This window comes from Megalobrama amblycephala, linkage group LG16 (genome assembly GCF_018812025.1).
Source record: "Megalobrama amblycephala isolate DHTTF-2021 linkage group LG16, ASM1881202v1, whole genome shotgun sequence".
Lineage (NCBI taxonomy): Eukaryota > Metazoa > Chordata > Actinopteri > Cypriniformes > Xenocyprididae > Megalobrama > Megalobrama amblycephala.
In genome coordinates this window covers 40,670,090-40,689,229 of record NC_063059.1, presented here as the reverse complement: position 1 = coordinate 40,689,229, position 19,140 = coordinate 40,670,090, and the positions used below count along the sequence as shown (strand labels likewise).

General features: G+C 36.6%; 1 protein-coding gene across 1 annotated transcript in view; it reads left to right on the top strand.

Moving 5' to 3' along the window:
• LOC125248291 (cytoplasmic dynein 2 heavy chain 1) overlaps window positions 1–18,934 on the top strand; it is a 108,080-nt gene extending 89,146 nt beyond the window's left edge. The window contains exons 77-90 of the mRNA XM_048160010.1: window positions 84–244; window positions 752–877; window positions 1,266–1,376; window positions 1,912–2,067; window positions 6,672–6,747; window positions 6,842–7,059; window positions 7,198–7,302; window positions 8,565–8,681; window positions 9,990–10,199; window positions 10,446–10,535; window positions 14,922–15,031; window positions 16,416–16,497; window positions 16,562–16,678; window positions 18,552–18,934. Coding sequence (XP_048015967.1) covers window positions 84–244; window positions 752–877; window positions 1,266–1,376; window positions 1,912–2,067; window positions 6,672–6,747; window positions 6,842–7,059; window positions 7,198–7,302; window positions 8,565–8,681; window positions 9,990–10,199; window positions 10,446–10,535; window positions 14,922–15,031; window positions 16,416–16,497; window positions 16,562–16,678; window positions 18,552–18,710 — 1,838 coding nt within the window. The 3' untranslated portion in view covers window positions 18,711–18,934. The remainder of the gene's footprint in view (window positions 1–83; window positions 245–751; window positions 878–1,265; window positions 1,377–1,911; window positions 2,068–6,671; window positions 6,748–6,841; window positions 7,060–7,197; window positions 7,303–8,564; window positions 8,682–9,989; window positions 10,200–10,445; window positions 10,536–14,921; window positions 15,032–16,415; window positions 16,498–16,561; window positions 16,679–18,551) is intronic.
• Window positions 18,935–19,140: the final 206 nt, after the last annotated feature.

Below are 19,140 nucleotides of genomic sequence, written 5' to 3'. Positions count from 1 at the left end.
TGTCTGCTTCAGTTTGTCTGTCTTTATTTAGAACTAATGCTCATTACTCGTGTGTGTGTGTGTGTGTGTGTGTGTGTGTGTAGGCATGAGGGAACTGTCTCCTCCCCCGTTGAATCTGAAGCGTCTGTACGGAGAGACGCTAGAGTCTGAGCCCATCTTACTGATCATCTCCGCCGGTGCAGATCCGTCTCAGGAGCTCCTGGATCTCGCCAGTCAGACCGTGGGCCGAGAAAACTACCATGAGGTCCCACACACACACACACACACGCACACATATTACACTATACACAAATACACCTGATGGAAAGCCGGGTTATTATCATTAACTAAAACTAAAACCAGAATTCGTTTAGTTTAAGTTGAAGTTCTAAAGTAACTAAAACAAAGTACTAAAACAGTTCCTATATATGAATATATGCTAAAATGTCATTTATTCCTGTGATCAAAGCTGAATTTTCAGCATCATTACTCCAGTCTTCAGTGTCACATGATCCTTCAGAAATCATTCTAATATTCTGATTTGCTGCACAAGAAACATTTCTGATTATTATCAATGTTGAAAACAGTTGTGCTGCTTCATATTTTAGTGGAAACCTTTTATTTTTCAGGATTCTTTGATGAATAGAAAGTTCAAAAGAACAGAATTTATTTGAAATAGAATCTTTTGTGACATTATAAATGTCTTTACTGTCACTTTTGATTGATTTAAGGCATCCTTACTGAATAAAAGCATTAATTTGTGTAAATGAAGGTGGCGATGGGTCAGGGTCAGGCTGACGTGGCTCTCCAGGCACTCAGAGAGTGTGTTCGCTCTGGTGAATGGCTGTGCTTGAAAAACCTGCACCTCGTCACGGCGTGGCTCCCCCTACTGGAGAAGGTATGAACTTCCTGTCTTTTTCCGTCTCTGTATTTTTCATTATGACGTTCTGTCTCTCTGTCTGTTGTCTGTCTTCACTTGTTATCTGTGCTGTGGAATTAATTATAGCTGAAATGACTGTTGTTGTAAAGTGAGAGTGAATCTGTATGTGAGAGATTACTTGCAGATACTTTAATTGCTTTTTGTTTTCATTTCTCTGCTCCTTCTAAAAATGTGTGTGTTGTATAACACACTGCAGATCTGTAATGGGTTTGGAGTTAATCAGATGAGGCTGTGAGAGAGTGAATCACTATGAAGCACACACAGAAGAGATTGTTATTGGTTTGATGCTTTGCATTTATTGATTTAATTCGCTATAGTGAGACATCTAATGTGTGTGTGAGTGCAGGAGATCAACAGTATGAAACCCAAAGCCGGCTTCAGACTCTGGTTGACTGCTGAGGTCCATGTGAAGTTCACTCCCATACTGCTCCAGTCCAGCCTGAAGGTCACCTATGAGGTCAGTGTGTGTTGAGAATATTGATTTCTCGATTTTAATCAATTCTCACTTTGATGATCTTAATGTGGACCTATAATCCCCCTTTCACAAGATGTAATATAAGTCTCTGGTGTCTCCAGAATGTGTCTGTAAAGTTTCAGCTCAAAATCCCCCACAGATCATTTATTATAGCTTGTCAAATTTGAGCAAAAACACAGCGTTTTTGTGTGTGTCCCTTTAAATGCAAATGAGCTGCTGCTCCAGAAGAGGGCGGAGCTTTAACAGCTCAACAACAACAAAGCTGGAGAATCTCACGCAGCCAAAATGAGGATTGTCAGTAACGGTGTTCAGCCTTACATTGTTCAAACCGGAGTCGACACTGATGGAGAGATTCAGGAAGAAGTTACAAGTTTTAGAATCTCTCTTTGCATTGAACTTTGAGCTTCATGACTTTGCAGATGTTGTTTATGCTCAAAGAGCAATATTACATAGAGTAACAGAGATGCATCTCAGACCTGCCAATAACGTGTGTGTGTGTGTGTGTGTGCGTGTTCAGGCTCCTCCAGGGCTCAAGAAGAACCTGAAGAGGACGTATGAATCCTGGAGCGCAGAGCAGATCAGTAAAGGTGGTCACCTGACTCGAGCTCAGTCTCTCTTCTGCCTGGCCTGGTTCCACGCGGTGTGTCAGGAGAGACGCAACTATATTCCTCAGGTACACTGTCACATGACTGCAGAACACATATACACACTACCGGTCAAAAGTTTAGAATAATTTATGTTTTTGAAAAAAGTCTCTTCTGCTCACCAGGGCTGCATTTATTTGATCGAAAATACAGGAAAAACAATAATATTGTGAAATTTCAAATAACTGTTTTCTATATGATTATATTTTATTCCTGTGATCAAAGCTGAATTTTCAGAAGCCAGTTTCCACAAAAATATGAAGCAGCACAACTGTTTTCAACATTGATAATAATCAAAAATGTTTCTTGAGCAGCAAATCATCATATTAGAATGATTTCTGAAGGATCGTGTGACACTGAAGACTGGAGTAATGATGCTGTAAATAAATTGTAATAATATATAATAATTTAAATTGTAATAATATATAACTGTTTTTATTGTATTTTTGTGGTATTTTTTGGTGAGAAAAAGAGACTTCGTCATATATATATATATATATATATATATATATATATATATATATATATATATATATATATATATATATATATATATAATAATTCCAAACATTTGTCCAGTAGTGTACATATGTGCAGTTCTTCTTCAAACAATCGCTGGAATTCAAACAGGAGCTCTTGGATCTGTTTGGGTAATTAATTCAGACTCTGAATTAAACTACTGCACGCCAGGCCTTTGAAGAGCTCCATTTAATTAGTTGATGCTTTTGCCTTTCTCTTTCATAATGTGTCTCGCTCAGTCCATCGGTCTCTCTCTCTCCTAAAGTGGGCAGGATCTAATAAGCTGTGTAGGAGAAAAGCAATTCATTGGGCTGATAGTGTCTCTTAAAGGGGTTGTATGAAGGAAAATATGTTTCTTGCTCCACAGCCAAACAAAACTACTATTTTATGTTTATATGTAGACTGTTAACACTCTGAGGTCTGAGCGCCCTCCGGCTCAAGTATGAATTAAAAACACAGCATCCAGCGCTCATAATGATGACAATAAATATAGAATAATAAATATTACTCGTCTGTATAGAAAATTGATATAAACATATGAGAATCCATCAATATTTCTCCAAATGTGTATGCTTTTAAGCATATTAAGAAATTATGGTCAATATAAGATTTTAAGAGTCAAAATGTGAAGCTTGAGTCTTAGATCATTTTAATGATGTATAGTTTGTCAACTGCACATCAACATTTAGGCTCTATAATATAACAAATATAGTAGCCTATATGAAATGCCCTAGAGGTAGGAATGTTCAGACGCGTTGCATCACAGAAATACATTATATTTTAAAGTATATTAAAATAGAAAACCATTATTTGGTTAGAGACTTGAGACTTCTTTTAAAAACATTATAATGGCAATGTGTTCAATCTTTTGACTGGTAGTGTAATTTAACAGGCCTATACAAAATTTTCTTCATATCATGTGCAATAATACGTGCATGCATGAGATCACAAAAATCATGTTTTTTTTTTTGTCCTGAGTGGACTTTAATCCTGTTATCAGTATGATCACAGAGGGTTTTTTCACAGCCTACCTGACTGAAAGGCCTCATTAATATGCAAGTCATTTCAGGTCATTATTATTCAATTCTTTTCTCTTCTCGGGTGAGAATCACCCATTATTCATGATCATTCACGCCTCCATGCATACTGTGTTTCTTGACCAAAAGTGTCTTAGAAAATTTAAATCTCTCTATTGTTTTATATGAAGGAGTAGGAAGGATAATTTTTACATAATTCTGAAGCAAAAACTCTAGTCTACAACCTCCAATACCCAGAAGTCTTATGAACACAGATTTAATATACTTTTTCTGGCCTTATTTCAGTGACTTAAGTTTTTTGTTTTTCAATAACCACGCATAAACATTATTCCTTCAAAAATACAAAAATGTACGTATATGTTCCTCACATATTATTGTAGCCTAGTTTGTGCTGAATACAGTGTAATGACACTTTTGTCATTAATATGTTTATGAACAACTGAAAAAAGCACAAATGTCAGGGCATGTCAAAACTTCTCCAAGCCCCAAATCAGCCTCAGACTCCAGAGGGTTAAGTGTACAGACTATTTAAATATATATTTATATACTGTATTTATACACCGATCAGGCATAACATTATGAGCACTGACACGTGAAGTGAATAACACTGATCATCTCTTCATCACGGCACCTGTTAGTGGGTGGATATATTAAGCAGCAAGTGAACATTTGTCCTCAGTGTTGATGTGTTAGAAGCAGGAAAAATGGGCAAGCGTAAGGATTTGAGCGAGTTTGACAAGGGCCAAAATGTGATGGCTAGACGACTGGGTCAGAGCATCTCCAAAACTGCAGCTCTTGTGGGGTGTTCCCGGTCTGCAGTGGTCAGTATCTATTAAAAGTGCTCCAAGGAAGGAAGAGTGGTGAAGGAGACAGGGTCATGGGCGGCCAAGATCATTGATGCACGTGGGGAGCGAAGGCTCCGATCCAACAGACGAGCTACTGTAGCTCAATCTGCTCAAGAAGTTAATGCTGGTTCTGATAGAAAGGTGTCAGAATACACAGTGCATCACAGTTTGTTGCGTATGGAGCTGCATAGCTGCAGACCAGTCAGGGTGCCCATGCTGACCCCTGTCCACCACTGAAAGAGCCAACAGTGGACACGTGAGCATCAGAACTGGACCATGGAGCAATGGAAGAAGGTGGCCTGGTCTGATGAAATCCAATCGAGCATCTGTGGATGTGCTGAACAAACAAGTCCGATCCATGGAGGATCCACATCACAACTTACAGGACTTAAAGGATCTGATGCTAACATCTTGGTGCAGATACCACAGCACGCCTTCAGGGGTCTAGAGGAGTCCATGCCTCGACGGGTCAGGGCTGATTTGGCAGCAAAAGGAGATCCAACACAATATTAGGAAGGTGGTCATAATGTTATGCCTGATCGGTGTATGTGTGTGTGTGTGTGTGTGTGTATATATATATATATATATATATATATATATATATACATACACTCAGATATACGGAAGATTAGGGCCAAGCAATAATAAAAAAATAATAATCTCGAGATTAAAGTTGTTAAATTTCGAGAAAAAAGTCGAAATAAAATGTTGAGAATAAAGTCATTAAATTACGAGAAAAAAACTCGTTAAATTTCGAGAAAAAAGTCGAGATAAAATGTTGAGAATAAAGTCATTAAATTACGAGAAAAATTCGAGATAAAATGTTGAGAATAAAGTCATTAAATTACGAGAAAAATTCGAGATAAAATGTTGAGAATAAAGTCATTAAATTACGAGAAAAATTCGAGATAAAATGTTGAGAATAAAGTCATTAAATTACGAGAAAAAACTCGTTAAATTTCGAGAAAAACATCGATAAAATGTTGAGAATAAACTCGTTAAATTACGAGAAAAAACTCATTAAATTTCAAGAAAAAAGTTGAGATAAAATGTTGAGAATAGAGTCATTAAATTACGAGAAAAAACTCGTTAAATTTCGAGAAAAAAGTCGAGATAAAATGTTGAGAATAGAGTCATTAAATTACGAGTAAAAAACTCGTTAAATTTCGAGAAAAACGTCGAGATAAAATGTTGAGAATAAACTCGTTAAATTACGAGAAAAAACTCATTAAATTTCAAGAAAAAAGTCGAGATAAAATGTTGAGAATAAAGTCATTAAATTACGAGAAAAAAAATCGTTAAATTTCGAGAAAAACGTCGAGATAAAATGTTGAGAATAAAGTCATTAAATTACGAGAAAAAAACTCGCTAAATTTCGAGAAAAAAGTCTAGATAAAATGTTGAGAATAGAGTCATTAAATTATGAGAAAAAACTCGTTAAATTTCGAGAAAAAAGTTGTTAAATTACAAGAACAAATTTGTTAAATTATGAGAAAAATTTTACATTTCGAGAAAAAAGTCGAGATAAAATGTTGAGAATAAAGTCATTAAATTATGAGAATAAAGTCGTTAAATTACGAGAAAAAAGTCGTTAAATTATGAGAACAAATTCGTAATTTAACAAATTTTTTTTCTCGTAATTTAATAAGTTTATTCTCAACATTTTATCTCGACTTTTTTTCTCGAAATATAATGACATTTTTCTCATAATTTAACGAATTTGTTCTCGTAATTTAACAACTTTTTTCTCGTAATTTAATGACTTTATTCTCAACATTTTATCTCGACTTTTTTCTCGAAATGTAACAACTTTAATCTCGAGATGGTTTTATTTTTTTATTATTTCTTGTCCCTAATCCTCTTCCGTACAGATACAATACTGTAAATATCTTTTAATGTTTTATCGACTTGATACCGAAGCACCAGTACTTTGACGTCAGTAGCTTTTACATTATCAGATGGCAGACATTTAAAAAGGGTTTCTTTCATACATTTGCTTTGAATAAATGATGCCTGTTGTGAAAAGTCTGGGAACAATTTAGAGCCAAAGAAAAGATTAATCACTTTGTCTGTGGAAATTCATGTCTAGCTTTTGAAACATGACTCCATATTCAATCATGATTCAGAGACTTTTCAAGTGTGAGTTTCTGTTGCACAGGCTGAATATATGAAGTTGATTTCAACTGATGATGATGATGATGATGATGATGATGATGTGTTTGTGTCGCTCAGGGTTGGACGAAGTTCTACGAGTTCTCTCTGTCAGACCTGAGAGCCGGCTTTGAGATCATTGACCGTCTGTTTGAAGGTGTGTGTGTCCATGTTTTTATCTTTGCACATGTGGCATGTTTCGGTTCTCTTGTCTCACTGTATGATTTTCTTCGTGTGTTTGTGTATTTCAGGTGGGAAGGTGTTTCAGTGGGAATTCGTGCACGGTCTCCTGGAAAACGCCATCTACGGCGGCCGCATCGATAACGTGTGTGACCTGCGGATCCTTCGCTCGTACCTACAGCAGTTCTTTAACGCTCAACTCCTCATGCAGTCTCACACACACTCTCGTGTCAAGAAAACACACGCTTTCCCGGCTCAGATACACCTGCCCAACTCCTGCAGCATAGCGGTCAGTGAACCGCATCCCAGTTTGAATACTGTGTGTGCTGTATAGAATCCAGATCTTGTAATTGTGCATGATTTTTGGACTGATTCTACAAATAATCCTTTGCATGATTGGATTAAAGTCACCCCGCTATGTGTGCAGGATTATCGTGCGGTGGTGGACGCTCTTCCTGAAGACGACAGACCCAGTTTCTTCGGCCTGCCTGCAAACATCGAGCGCTCTTCACAGAGAATCATCAGTTCACAGGTGTGTGTGTGTGTGTGTGTGCTTCTGTAGAGGTCATGAGGGGTCAGAGGTGTTTTGAGAACATTGTGCTGAGCAGGACATTCCTCAACATCAAAGGTGTGTGTGTGTGTGTGTGTGTGTGGTTCTTTCCTGTGGGGTGGAGATCACAATGCACTGACAGACAAAGTACATTCACACACGCAGGGTTGTCTCACAGTATTTCTGAGGACTCACATTGTCTCACATTTTTAGATTTTCTTTACATAATTTATGAACATTTTTATCCAGCTAAAATCTCTCCAGATGTTTTCAGGTAGTTTTCACTGTATTTGTGAGGATATTTTTGAGAAGAGCGAAAACTTGCAGTATTACCATGTGACAGCAACAATGACATCATTTTACATTTGCATGCTGAATTGTGATTGGTCGTCTTGGATGTATTTGCATACAAAACGTAAAAGTTGCAGCATTTCATTTCGACAGGACCAAAGCCAAAAATTTGAAAGTAAAGCACTGAGCTTGAATTGAGACGCAGATAAAATTTTATCTAAAACTTTATTGACAACAGTAACATGCAAAAACAAATTTTTATGTGGAAAAATGTAAATATTCTACTCTTATTAAATGTACCGTACTGAACTGACTGACAGCTTCAGTGATTATAAAATGAGCGCTCTTAACTTGCTTCTGTGTAATTCAGTCACAATTTGAAGAAAAGTTTTTGTTTTTCATGAGACTTTTTGATTTTTCCTACTTTTCCATATATTAGAGAGTGATAAGTCAATCTGCTGCCATCTACTGGTTATAGTGGTAATTTCATGTCTTTTTTTTTTTTTATAAAAATTTGTTTGCCACAAAGCATTAGTTTTCCTTCATTTTTTTACTTTTAAAAAAAGGTCAAAAAAGGTGACCATTTAGTCGCAGCTCTGGCTATGCAGTTGCTAAGGTGTTCTGTGTAGCTGAATGAATATCCTGCTTTATACTGAATGAAATACGCAAATCACTCCCATTCAGCTCACTGTCGCTCTTTCTTGACTTCACACGCACATTCTCTTTGTGTGTTCAGACGGTTACACTGCGCTCCTATTTGTCACTGTCAGGTTTAGACTGATCCACACACACACACTGCTGTAGAGACTGCCTGTGTGTGTTTAGCTCTTGTAATGAGACCAATTTATCATGTGTAAGAGTCGCCCACCCCTTCACTGCAGTTTGCCACAATCACAGAGAGGAGGAGGATAGTGTACGTTGAGATCAACTCATGTGTGTGTGTGTGTGTGCAGGTGATCTCTCAGTTGAGGATTCTGAGCAGGTCTGTAGCCGCCGGCTCCAAATTCGACAGAGAGATCTGGTCTAACGCACTCTCACCCGTACTCAACCTGTGGAAGCGTCTCAATCAGGTATTTTATCAGCATTTTAACATGTTATTTCATATATTAATTATAATATGCAGAAAATGTATGAACATCTCCAGAGTCGCTTCATGAGCATGTTTAATTTGAGAAAAGCTATCATCATATCATAAACACACAGAAACTCAATGGTCTTTACTGCAACCCGTCAAAATAAAAGTTCTGTTTAACTTGAAGAAATTGTCACAGAAATATATTTTTGTTGTACAGTTGAATTTATCTACATCTCAATGGAATAATAATACTAACAATAATAATAAGTTATTATTAAAACTTGATTTTTAAAGGAATAATCACAATATTAAAAGTTTTAATTTTAACAGTAAAGCACTTTGTTTGACAAAAACGTTTGTTTAACATCATATGATTAAAAGATAAATTAAATTCATGTTTTATGCCTTCATTTCATTGCCAGAAAAATTAAAATACACAACACAAAATTTCTGAAAAACAAAAACAACTTCATAGAAATTTCATTTGAATTTTGTTTTTATGAATTCAGTTAATCAGACTTGCTTTATGATTATTAAAATTTAATTAAACCATTAAAATGAAATCCAGAAAGTTTAAAACAGAAAACAGAATTAGGTCAAAATAAAACCAAATCTGAGAAAAAAATAAAACATATTTCATAGGTCCCTAAAAAACATATCATTTTTGTTGAACTTTTAATAAATTGATGTTTAATTGTATACATTTACTTGATTTCAATTAATTAGACATGCTTTTTGATTACTAAAATTAAATTTAACCATTAAAATGGAGTACAAAAAATTAAAACAAGAGAAAAAAATAAACATAATTCATAAAAATTAAAATGGAACAAACAGAATTTGGAAAAAAATTAAATGGAATTTTGGAAAAAAATAAAAATTATGCTTTTTTTGTCTCATTTACAGTGTTTTAATGTTGCGTGTGAAATGAATAACAGCACTTTTCTTTTGGTTTCTGTCAGTTTAGTTTTGTTTTTCAAGACTTAAAATAACAGCCTATTGTGACAGAATCATAAAACAATCAGAGCTGAAATGTGCCACTCAAAATGTTGTAGTTTCCTGGGAACTCAACTCAACACAACACAATATCATTTCCCAGCACACACAGATATAAACTAACGCAGCCTCACTCCTGGAAATTGTGAAAAGCCAATCAGACTACGACCGCCAGCCGTATTGTGTGCAATATGCATGAAACGTTCTGTGGGCGTGTCCGTCTGGGCTGAGTCTACGTTCTGATTGGTTATTGATTCCTGCCACCCTCTGATTGGCTCTTGCATCGATTCTTTCTGTCTTGTCTCAGGGTTCCTCATTGATCCATCAGAAGGTGGCTCTGCCCAGCGAGGGCGCCGACTCTCCTGTTCTCTCATTCATCCAGCTGGAGCAGTTTAATGGCATACGATTGGTCCAGAGCATTCACCATTCGCTGGCCTCGCTCAGTAAGGTCATCCGAGGCACGTCCCTCATGACTGCTGACGTACACAAGCTGGCCACTGCACTCCTGAACCAAGAGGTAAGAGTGAAGGAAGTGCACCGAATCCCTGTCTCTTGCATATTATTTTAGTGTTTTCATAAAGTGTTGTTTCAGACTCGTGGAAACAAACTATCAAAACACACTTTTAAATGTTTATTGTATTGCATCTGTAGATGCAAATAGATAAAGGCCAGAAGTCAGAAATCTCCACTTCAGCATCAATTACAGTTTTATTAAGCAAAACTGTGCTAAATTACCAAAGCTCACTCACTCTGTCTCTCTCAGTGTCCGTTGAGCTGGCAGAATAAATGGGAAGGCCCTGAAGACCCGATGCAGTATTTGCGAGCCGTAGTGTTCCGAGCGCTCGCCATTCAGGTAAACAAACTCACGCAGATGTTTAAATGTGTTGATTCAGAGGTCGTGGAATGTGTTTGACCTTCTCCAGGTGTTCTTGAGTTTGTTTAGCCGTGTCTATGGGAGCGTTATGATCCTAAAATACGGGAATGCAACGAAGGAGCCATGTTTTTTCAGGATGCACCTGGCCTTGTAAATCGGCCACATATTTTCCTGCTGTAATAGGGCCATGCAGAGCGATCATCTGACCTAACGAGTCTCACGAGATGTCTGCCCGCGCTGCCACGGGTCTCCCGTCATGCTCAACAGCTGGCAGCCGACGCCGTGCGTCGAGGCATCTCTCGTTGTTTTCCGAGCGTAAACCCGTCGGAATGTAGGCTGCAGTGTCAGAGATGACTCATCTCATTATATGAAGGATTTTTCCGTGGTTTTACACTCTTTTGTACTTTGGCTTTGGATGAAAGTGCTTTCTGAATGGCAGCCCTGCCATAAATTCCAGCTCTGTGAAGCTCATGGCATGCCATTTCTGATAACACTGGGTCACAGCGCTCCCATTCTCATGTTCCACAATGTAGTTTGGTGATTTAACAACTATTCTGTGAAGCAGTCACAAAAACATTTACCATAGTAACTTGGTAACACCATAATAACATAGTTATTTTTTCACATTTATTGTTACTACAGTAAAGCCTCATTAACTGAGTATTACCCACTGCTGTTGTACAAATAATGTGTGTATATATATATATATATATATATATATATTGTATTATATTATGTGTGTGTTTATGTAAGGGATAATCCACGACTAGCTGTGCATTACAGATTTTAATATGTATAATTTTTCATGTCCAAAACCACAAATTTTACTCGATAATCTTGTTTTTAAGTGATTAGCTGATATAAAAGTAAAATAACATACATTTGTTCCTATAGTGTCCTTTAGACACTAGGATAGATTGGATACTTGGATAGATAGATGGATGGATGGATGGATTCACATAGATAGATAGATAGATAGATAGATAGATAGATAGATAGATGGAACGATAGATAGATAGAACGATGACAGATGGACGGACGGACGGACGGACGGACGGATGGATGGACGGATGGATGGAACGATAGACCGATAGATATATAGACAGACAGATAGATAGATAGATAGATAGATAGACAGACAGATAGATAGACAGACAGATAGATAGATAGATAGATAGATAGATAGATAGATAGATAGATAGATGGAACGATAGATAGATAGAACGATAGACGGACGGACGGATGGATGGAACGATAGACAGATAGATATATAGACAGACAGATAGATAGATAGATAGATAGATAGATAGATAGATAGATAGATAGATAGATAGATAGATAGATAGATAGACAGACAGATAGATAGATAGATAGATAGATTCACATCAGTAGATAGAGTGATGGATGGATGGAGATAGATAGAACAATAGATAGATAGATAGATAGATAGATAGATAGATAGATAGATAGATAGATAGATAGATAGATAGATAGATAGATAGATAGATAGATAGATAGATAGATAGATCACACACACACTAAAACACTGACCTTGAGTGCAGGATGGGGGAGGAGCTACGTGACGTGAATATTAAAAATATCAGACAAGGACTCATGAATAATTAATGAGCACATCAACATCACCTAAGGGAGAGTTCATTACAGCTGAATACAAGCAGTACTGTGTGTATTATCATGTACATTAATGACTGCTGCACGTAACATTGTGATGCTGTGTGTGTGTGTGTGTGTGTGTGTGTGTGTGTGTGTGTGTGTGTGATTACGAGAGCTTGAGATGCTGCTCTGTTTGTTTAGATGTTAGAGCTCCTAAAACTCCAACTTACTGTAAACACTAAACGAGTAAATGATAGCAGGTGTGTTTGAGATCTGCTAACGTGTGTATATAGAGCTGTGTGAGTGTCTTTTTATTGACATGAATCCCAAAAATGATATTTGGGTAGCACTGATTGCCTTCTGATGTTGGGCGGAAATGAGAAAATACAACCATTAAGATTTATTTTTATTGTATTTTTGACAATGTGTCCCATGCACATTTTCATGAGATGTAGTCAAAGGGTCATCGACTCTCATTTGTCCAATCAGAGCCTGAAACCAGAGCTCAAGTTTGTGTGAGCTGGATATGAGCCACCGCGGCCCGCAAAACACCTGTCACGCGTGTCCGAACTGTCTGCTGCTAGTGATGTGAGTTAGTTTGACTGTAATTAGTCCTGTGGAGCGAGCCGACAGAAACACTCCTCATGATGAATGTGTTTCTTCAGCTGAGATGATGATGATGCCTCGGAGAGAAGGAGCGAGCAAATAATCCAGTAAACATGAAGGAATGAGGCGTGGATGAGTGAACTTTTTTAACTTTAGTTAGTGTGTAATGTTGCTGTTTGAGCATAAACAACATCTGCAAAGTTACGACGCTCAAAGTTCAATGCAAAGAGAGATATTTTCTTTTACAGAAATCACTGTTTAAGGACTACAACGAGCTTCTTCCCGGGTTAGTGACATCAGAAACCCTACAATTTACATAAACCCCGCCCCCGAGAACATGCAACAAAGTGGGCGGGGCCATGTTGGGCTGCTTTAGAGAAGAGGAAGAGTTGTTGTAGTAGAGTGTTGTTGACATGCCGTCATTTTATGCCGGACTGCTTCACAAACGAGGGTCAATTCAACACAAAAGATGAACATGACGGCACATGCTAGTGGATGAGTTGAATCAACTCCACAGCAACTACATCAATTTATCCACTAACCATTCAGAAACGTCTAAAAGTTGTAACTTCTTCCTGAGTCTCTCCATCAGTGTCGACTCCGGTTTGAACAATGTAAGGCTGAACACCGTTACTGACAATCCTCATTTTGGCTGCGTGAGATTCTCCAGCTTTGTTGTTGTTGAGCTGTTAAAGCTCCGCCCTCTTCTGGAGCAGCAGCTCATTTGCATTTAAAGGGACACACACAAAAACGGCGTGTTTTTGCTCAAATTTGACAAGATATAGTAAATGATCTGTGGGGGATTTTGAGCTGAAACTCAGAGACACCAGAGACTTACATTACATCTTGTAAAAAGGGGCATAATACATCCACTTTATGAGAATATATTTTAACATAAAAAATCTTACATACTTAACCTTTGAAGGTCTGAAATGATACTGAAAACTTAAATGAATTGTTTTTGGTCCAAGAAAACTTTACTAACATAATAATTTTATCAAATGTGGCTCTTTAAATGATTATAAAACTGAAAATGACCAAAATGAAGGTCATCGAGGTCCATGTGCCGAAACTCACCCCGAGATCGACTGTAATCGAGCCCAGGACAGATTCCTCATTTGCGCTCCTGTAACAGATAATTGGATGTTATCCGTCATCGCTATTATGACGCCCACCTGCTCCAGTGTGTCACATTTCTACAACAGCAGCTGTTTACAGAGATCAGTCAAATCTGTAAATGTAGCTGATATAATGTATTTCACCGTGGATCACGAGAGACAGACGGACAGATCTCAGAACAACACACACCTGCAGAAATAAACAGCAATGCATAATTCAGCAGGGATGTATTAAATTGATCAAAAGTGACAGTAAAGACATTTATAATGTTACTAAAGATTCTATTTCAAAGAAATGCGGTTCTTTTAGAACTTTCTATTCATCAAAGAATCCTGAATAATAAAATGTGTCACAGTTTCCACAAATATATGACTGTTTTCAACACTGATGATAATCAGAAATGTTTCTTGAGCATCAAATCATCATTTTAGAATGATTTCTGAAGGATCATGTGACACTGAAGACTGGAGTAATGATGCTGAAAATTCAGCTTTGATCACAGAATTAAATTACAGTTTAATATATATTCACACAGAAAACAGCTGTTTTAAATTGTAATAATATTTCACTGTTTTTACTGTATTTTTGATCAAATAAATACAGTCTTGGTGAGTAGAACATTTCACAAACATTATCAACTCTTATCAACCCCAAACTTTTGAACGCTTGTATATATCCGTGTTCATTCCAGTGGATGATAACGTTCTGTTTATTCTAGGCACACAATTGCACTGTTGTTCATCAGAGTGTATGTTGTTGTCTTAGTCGTGCTACTGATAAATGTAGAGATGGACACGTACAGTCTCCTGATGTTTTTTAGAAAGACGCAGCATCAGATTCTCTGCCGTTCTGAAGCATAACGCACAGAAAATCTGGGCCTGTGAGGAGAAGCAGCAGGTGCGGGAAGAGATTTGAGAAAGAAGCAGCGATTGTTACTGTACAACTGACACCAGCAGCACTCAAATCACTTCTGTCATCACACTCGCTGATCTCTGTGACCAATCACTGCCGTGTGTGTGTGTGTAGGGCTGGGTAGAGAGGGCCGAGAGGGGTGGACTGCTGTCGGAGATGCTGGATCTGTCAGAGCTTTTCCACCCGGACACTTTCCTGAACGCCCTGAGACAAGAGACCGCCAGGTGATGTACTTGCAAACACATTGGTGAAAAAAAACATGGTATTATAATGAAAAATATAATATATAAAATATTAAAAATAAAAATAACATATAAAGTTAAACATTAAAATATACATATATGTAAAATATCTAAATTATAACATTAAAAAATAATTTTAAATATTTAAATTTATATATATATATATATATATATATATATATATATATATATATATATATATATTTATTAAATTATTTTTTAATGTTATAATTTAGATATTTAAAAAAAAAAATATATATATATATATATATATATATATATATATAATATATTATTTTTTATATTTAAAATATAAAATAATACATTGAATTAAAATATTTTATATTTATTTTTTATATTTTTCATTGTATATATTGTATATATTTTAAATAAATGAGCTAGCTTACCTACTATAACACAAAACAACTGCTAACAATAAACTTGGATGATGTACATTATGTACACTTAAAGTCATGTACACTTGCTAAACTTGTACATAGGGATGCACGAGTATTTGGTCATCGGCCGATATATGTTCATTTTTATCGGCCCGATAACAAAATTTGACCGATATATTAAAGCCGATAAATAATAAATGGATTTCCTTCAGCTGAGACACTTCAGATGTGGATTATCCACCATGATGGTTTTGAATTGCTTGAAATATGATTGAAATCACTTCAAAAAGGAAAATACAGTTAAGTGCAACATGTGCAGTGCAATTCTTTCATATAGACAACATGATATTATAATGAAACATTATAATTGTGTGATTGGGATGTGGATTTTAATGGTGGGACTTTTGTTTTTGTAATCAGGCTCTCAAAAATTATATCAAAATTTGGATTTAGATTTATCGGCCAATATATCGGTTATCGGCTTTCAAATATACAGAATTATCGGTTATCGGTATCGGCCAAAATGTTTATATCCCTACTTGTACACATACACCTACTAAAGTAAACTTGAGGTAAATAGCCTGATAAAATCCTGTGGGACTTGTGGGAACTTGCGTCACATACACAGGCTAAATTAAACCGAGGTAGCTTGAGTCCCCTAAAGCTGCTAATCTGAATTTAGAGATATCATATATCACATACATCTACTAAACTGCATTTGCAGAAACGCACCCACCGTACACCTGCTACACTAAAACTTGAGGTAACATAACTCTTGCACATTTACTAAGCTAAAATGATGTAACCTACCTGACATATAGCAGTGTGTGAAAATGAAGCAGTCAGCAGATGGTGTTCGTATACAGAAGTCTTAAAGGTACAGTAGCAAAGAGTCAAAGCGAGTGACTTAAGAAGTTTAGAATAAAATGATAGATTTAATTGTATTTGTTAAATGGCGTGTGTTTTAGGTTGATGAGCTGCTCTATGGACAGTCTGAAGTTTGTTGCGTCATGGAGGGGTCAGATTACTGAAGCCAAACTACAAGTGAAGGTACAAACACATGATTAAACTCAACTTCTCCAGTCCATGTTAACTAAACTCTCTCTCTCTCTAGGTTGGCGGTTTGCAGTTGGAAGGCTGTAGTTTCGATGGAAACCGTCTGTCTGAAAGCCATCATGACTCTCCCAGTGTGTCTGCCGTCCCTGCGTGTTACATGGCCTGGATCCCACAGGTAACACACACAATATTACAGTGCTATTAATACTGAAGTCCTCTGATTTCATTTTCAATATAGTTGATAAATATAACAGAGATGCAAAATGGCAGCAAGCTTTAGATACCTGGATGGGAAGTATGTTATTCAGCGTTGATATAGAGTGCATTAGTGCCCGCCCTCATTTTTCCCACTTTAATTTTCAAATATGGTCTTTGTTAAAATGCTATAAGCCATGAATCACAAGTTGTGAATCACGAGGTAAATACAACACTACAAACTTTGATTCGAAGCTAAAAACGATTTGAAAATCAGACAAAAAGAAAAACATACAAGACTGTTTTAGTGATAGAAAGAATTACAATCCCATGAAGCATTGCGAACAGCATAATCAAGTTAAAAAGATGAAGAAAAAACGACTCATTTACAAATGTTGATTATATATGTATAAAAGCAATTTATTTTAAGTTTATTGCAAAATATGCATATATGTATGATAGTGCTGTCAATTGATTAAAAAAATAACTAATTAATCACATTTTTCTGTAATTAATCGCACCTAACATTAAAGTGTATAATGTGTTATAATGTTTATATTCTAATAATTTCACTTTTAATCTCCAAATTAATGTAGAAACAACATAAAGACAGTATATTTGAATAAAGTTATCAAACACTTCACAGTCTTCACTGCATAAATTAAATATAGATTAATCCTAATTAAAGCTACAAAAGTTACTCTGAGTGATTTTCTCTTTGTATTTTGTTCTTTGATTAACATTAATGACAGACAGCAGCAGGTTTATTAGGCTGCTGTCACTTTAAAGGTCCCGTTCTTCGTGATCCCATGTTTCAAACTTTAGTTAGTGTGTAATGTTGTTGTTAGAGTATAAATAAAATCTGTAAAATTTTAAAGCTCAAAGTTCAATGCCAAGCGAGATATTTTATTTAACAGAAGTCGCCTACATCGAACGGCCAGTTTGGACTACATCCCTCTACTTCCTTCTTTAATGACGTCACTAAAACAGTTTTTTGACTAACCTCCGCCCACAGGAATACACAAGAGTTGCATTTGTAGAGTGTGTTTGTCGCCATGTCGTCGAAACGCTGTTATTTTCATCCCGCAGTCCAATCACCGGGTCTGATTCCGGCTCAAATTGATAGGGTAAAATTAAAGACATGTTTACAATAACACTGAGCGCGTGCATCTCCACGTTATGGTAAGAGGCGTGACCTTTCTGGGCAAGATGCGCTAAGAGCTGCTGTCGAATCACAACACAGGAACCGCTGGCACAATCAGAACTCGTTACGTATTTCTGAAGGAGGGACTTCATAGAACAAGGAAGTCATCAGCCCGTTTTTATGACAGTGGAAACAGCGGTATACAGATAAGTAAATTATGTGAAAAATACTGTGTTTTTTTTACACGCGAAACATGAACACATGTTATATTGCACAATATAAACACAATCAAAGCTTCAAAAAAACACAAAAAACGGGACCTTTAAGAGCTCACTTTGTGTCCTCACAACTCTTTATGGTCATTTAAGACATTATTTAACTAATTAACGACTGTGCTTATGAGGATACCTGACAAAATGGGCATTTTGGCATACTTTTTTGTGTTTTTGTCATGAAAGAGAACTCTATTGCGGCCGGCGCACTTTCTGAAGCGGCGTTCTGTGCATGTGAATGACTGACTCTGTCACACAGACAACGCTCTAGTACAGATTTAAGTTCTTTTTTTGTGTCTTATCATGCTTGAATGGTTTAATAGCACTTGAAAAATAATCAATGAGAATGAAGTATTCCAGAGAGCTGTGTAATAGTTACATTTCTTTGATGTTTCCAATGTTGGCTGAAGATTATAGAGAGAGTGTGTGTGTTTCAGAGCGCTGTGGGAAGTTATTCTCCAGACGAGTGCATCTCTCTGCCCGTGTACAGCAGTGCCGAGCGTCTGTGTGTGGTGACAAACGTGCAGCTTCCGTGTGCCGGAGATCATGACACATGGATCCAGAGCGGAGCGGCACTCTTCCTCAAACAGCAGTAACACACACACACACACACTGAGACATTTCCACAATCATTGTGAGCGATCCACACACAGATATTATAATCTTTTTCTCATCACACTACATGTTTTGTAATAGTCTTTGGCTTCATATGGGGGTGTTTATGTCACGATTGTAGCATTAAAGCTGCTGTAAGACTGTAGTTTTATTCAGTCTTGATGCGGATATTTATATGATCAAATAAAAGAGTTTTTCATCAGGATCCTTCTCTTTCTCTCCATTCAATTTCAGTGCATGTTTAATACTTTAATGTCACAGCAGAATCTCTTGCTTAACTCATTTGATCAGGCTGACAAAAATTAAGGCGTTTAAATGTAAAATAATTATTTCTCGTATAATAAGCAGGTCATGTGACAGCTGTGTAACATAATGTACTACTGATTGAAACCTTTATTTTTGCACACTGTT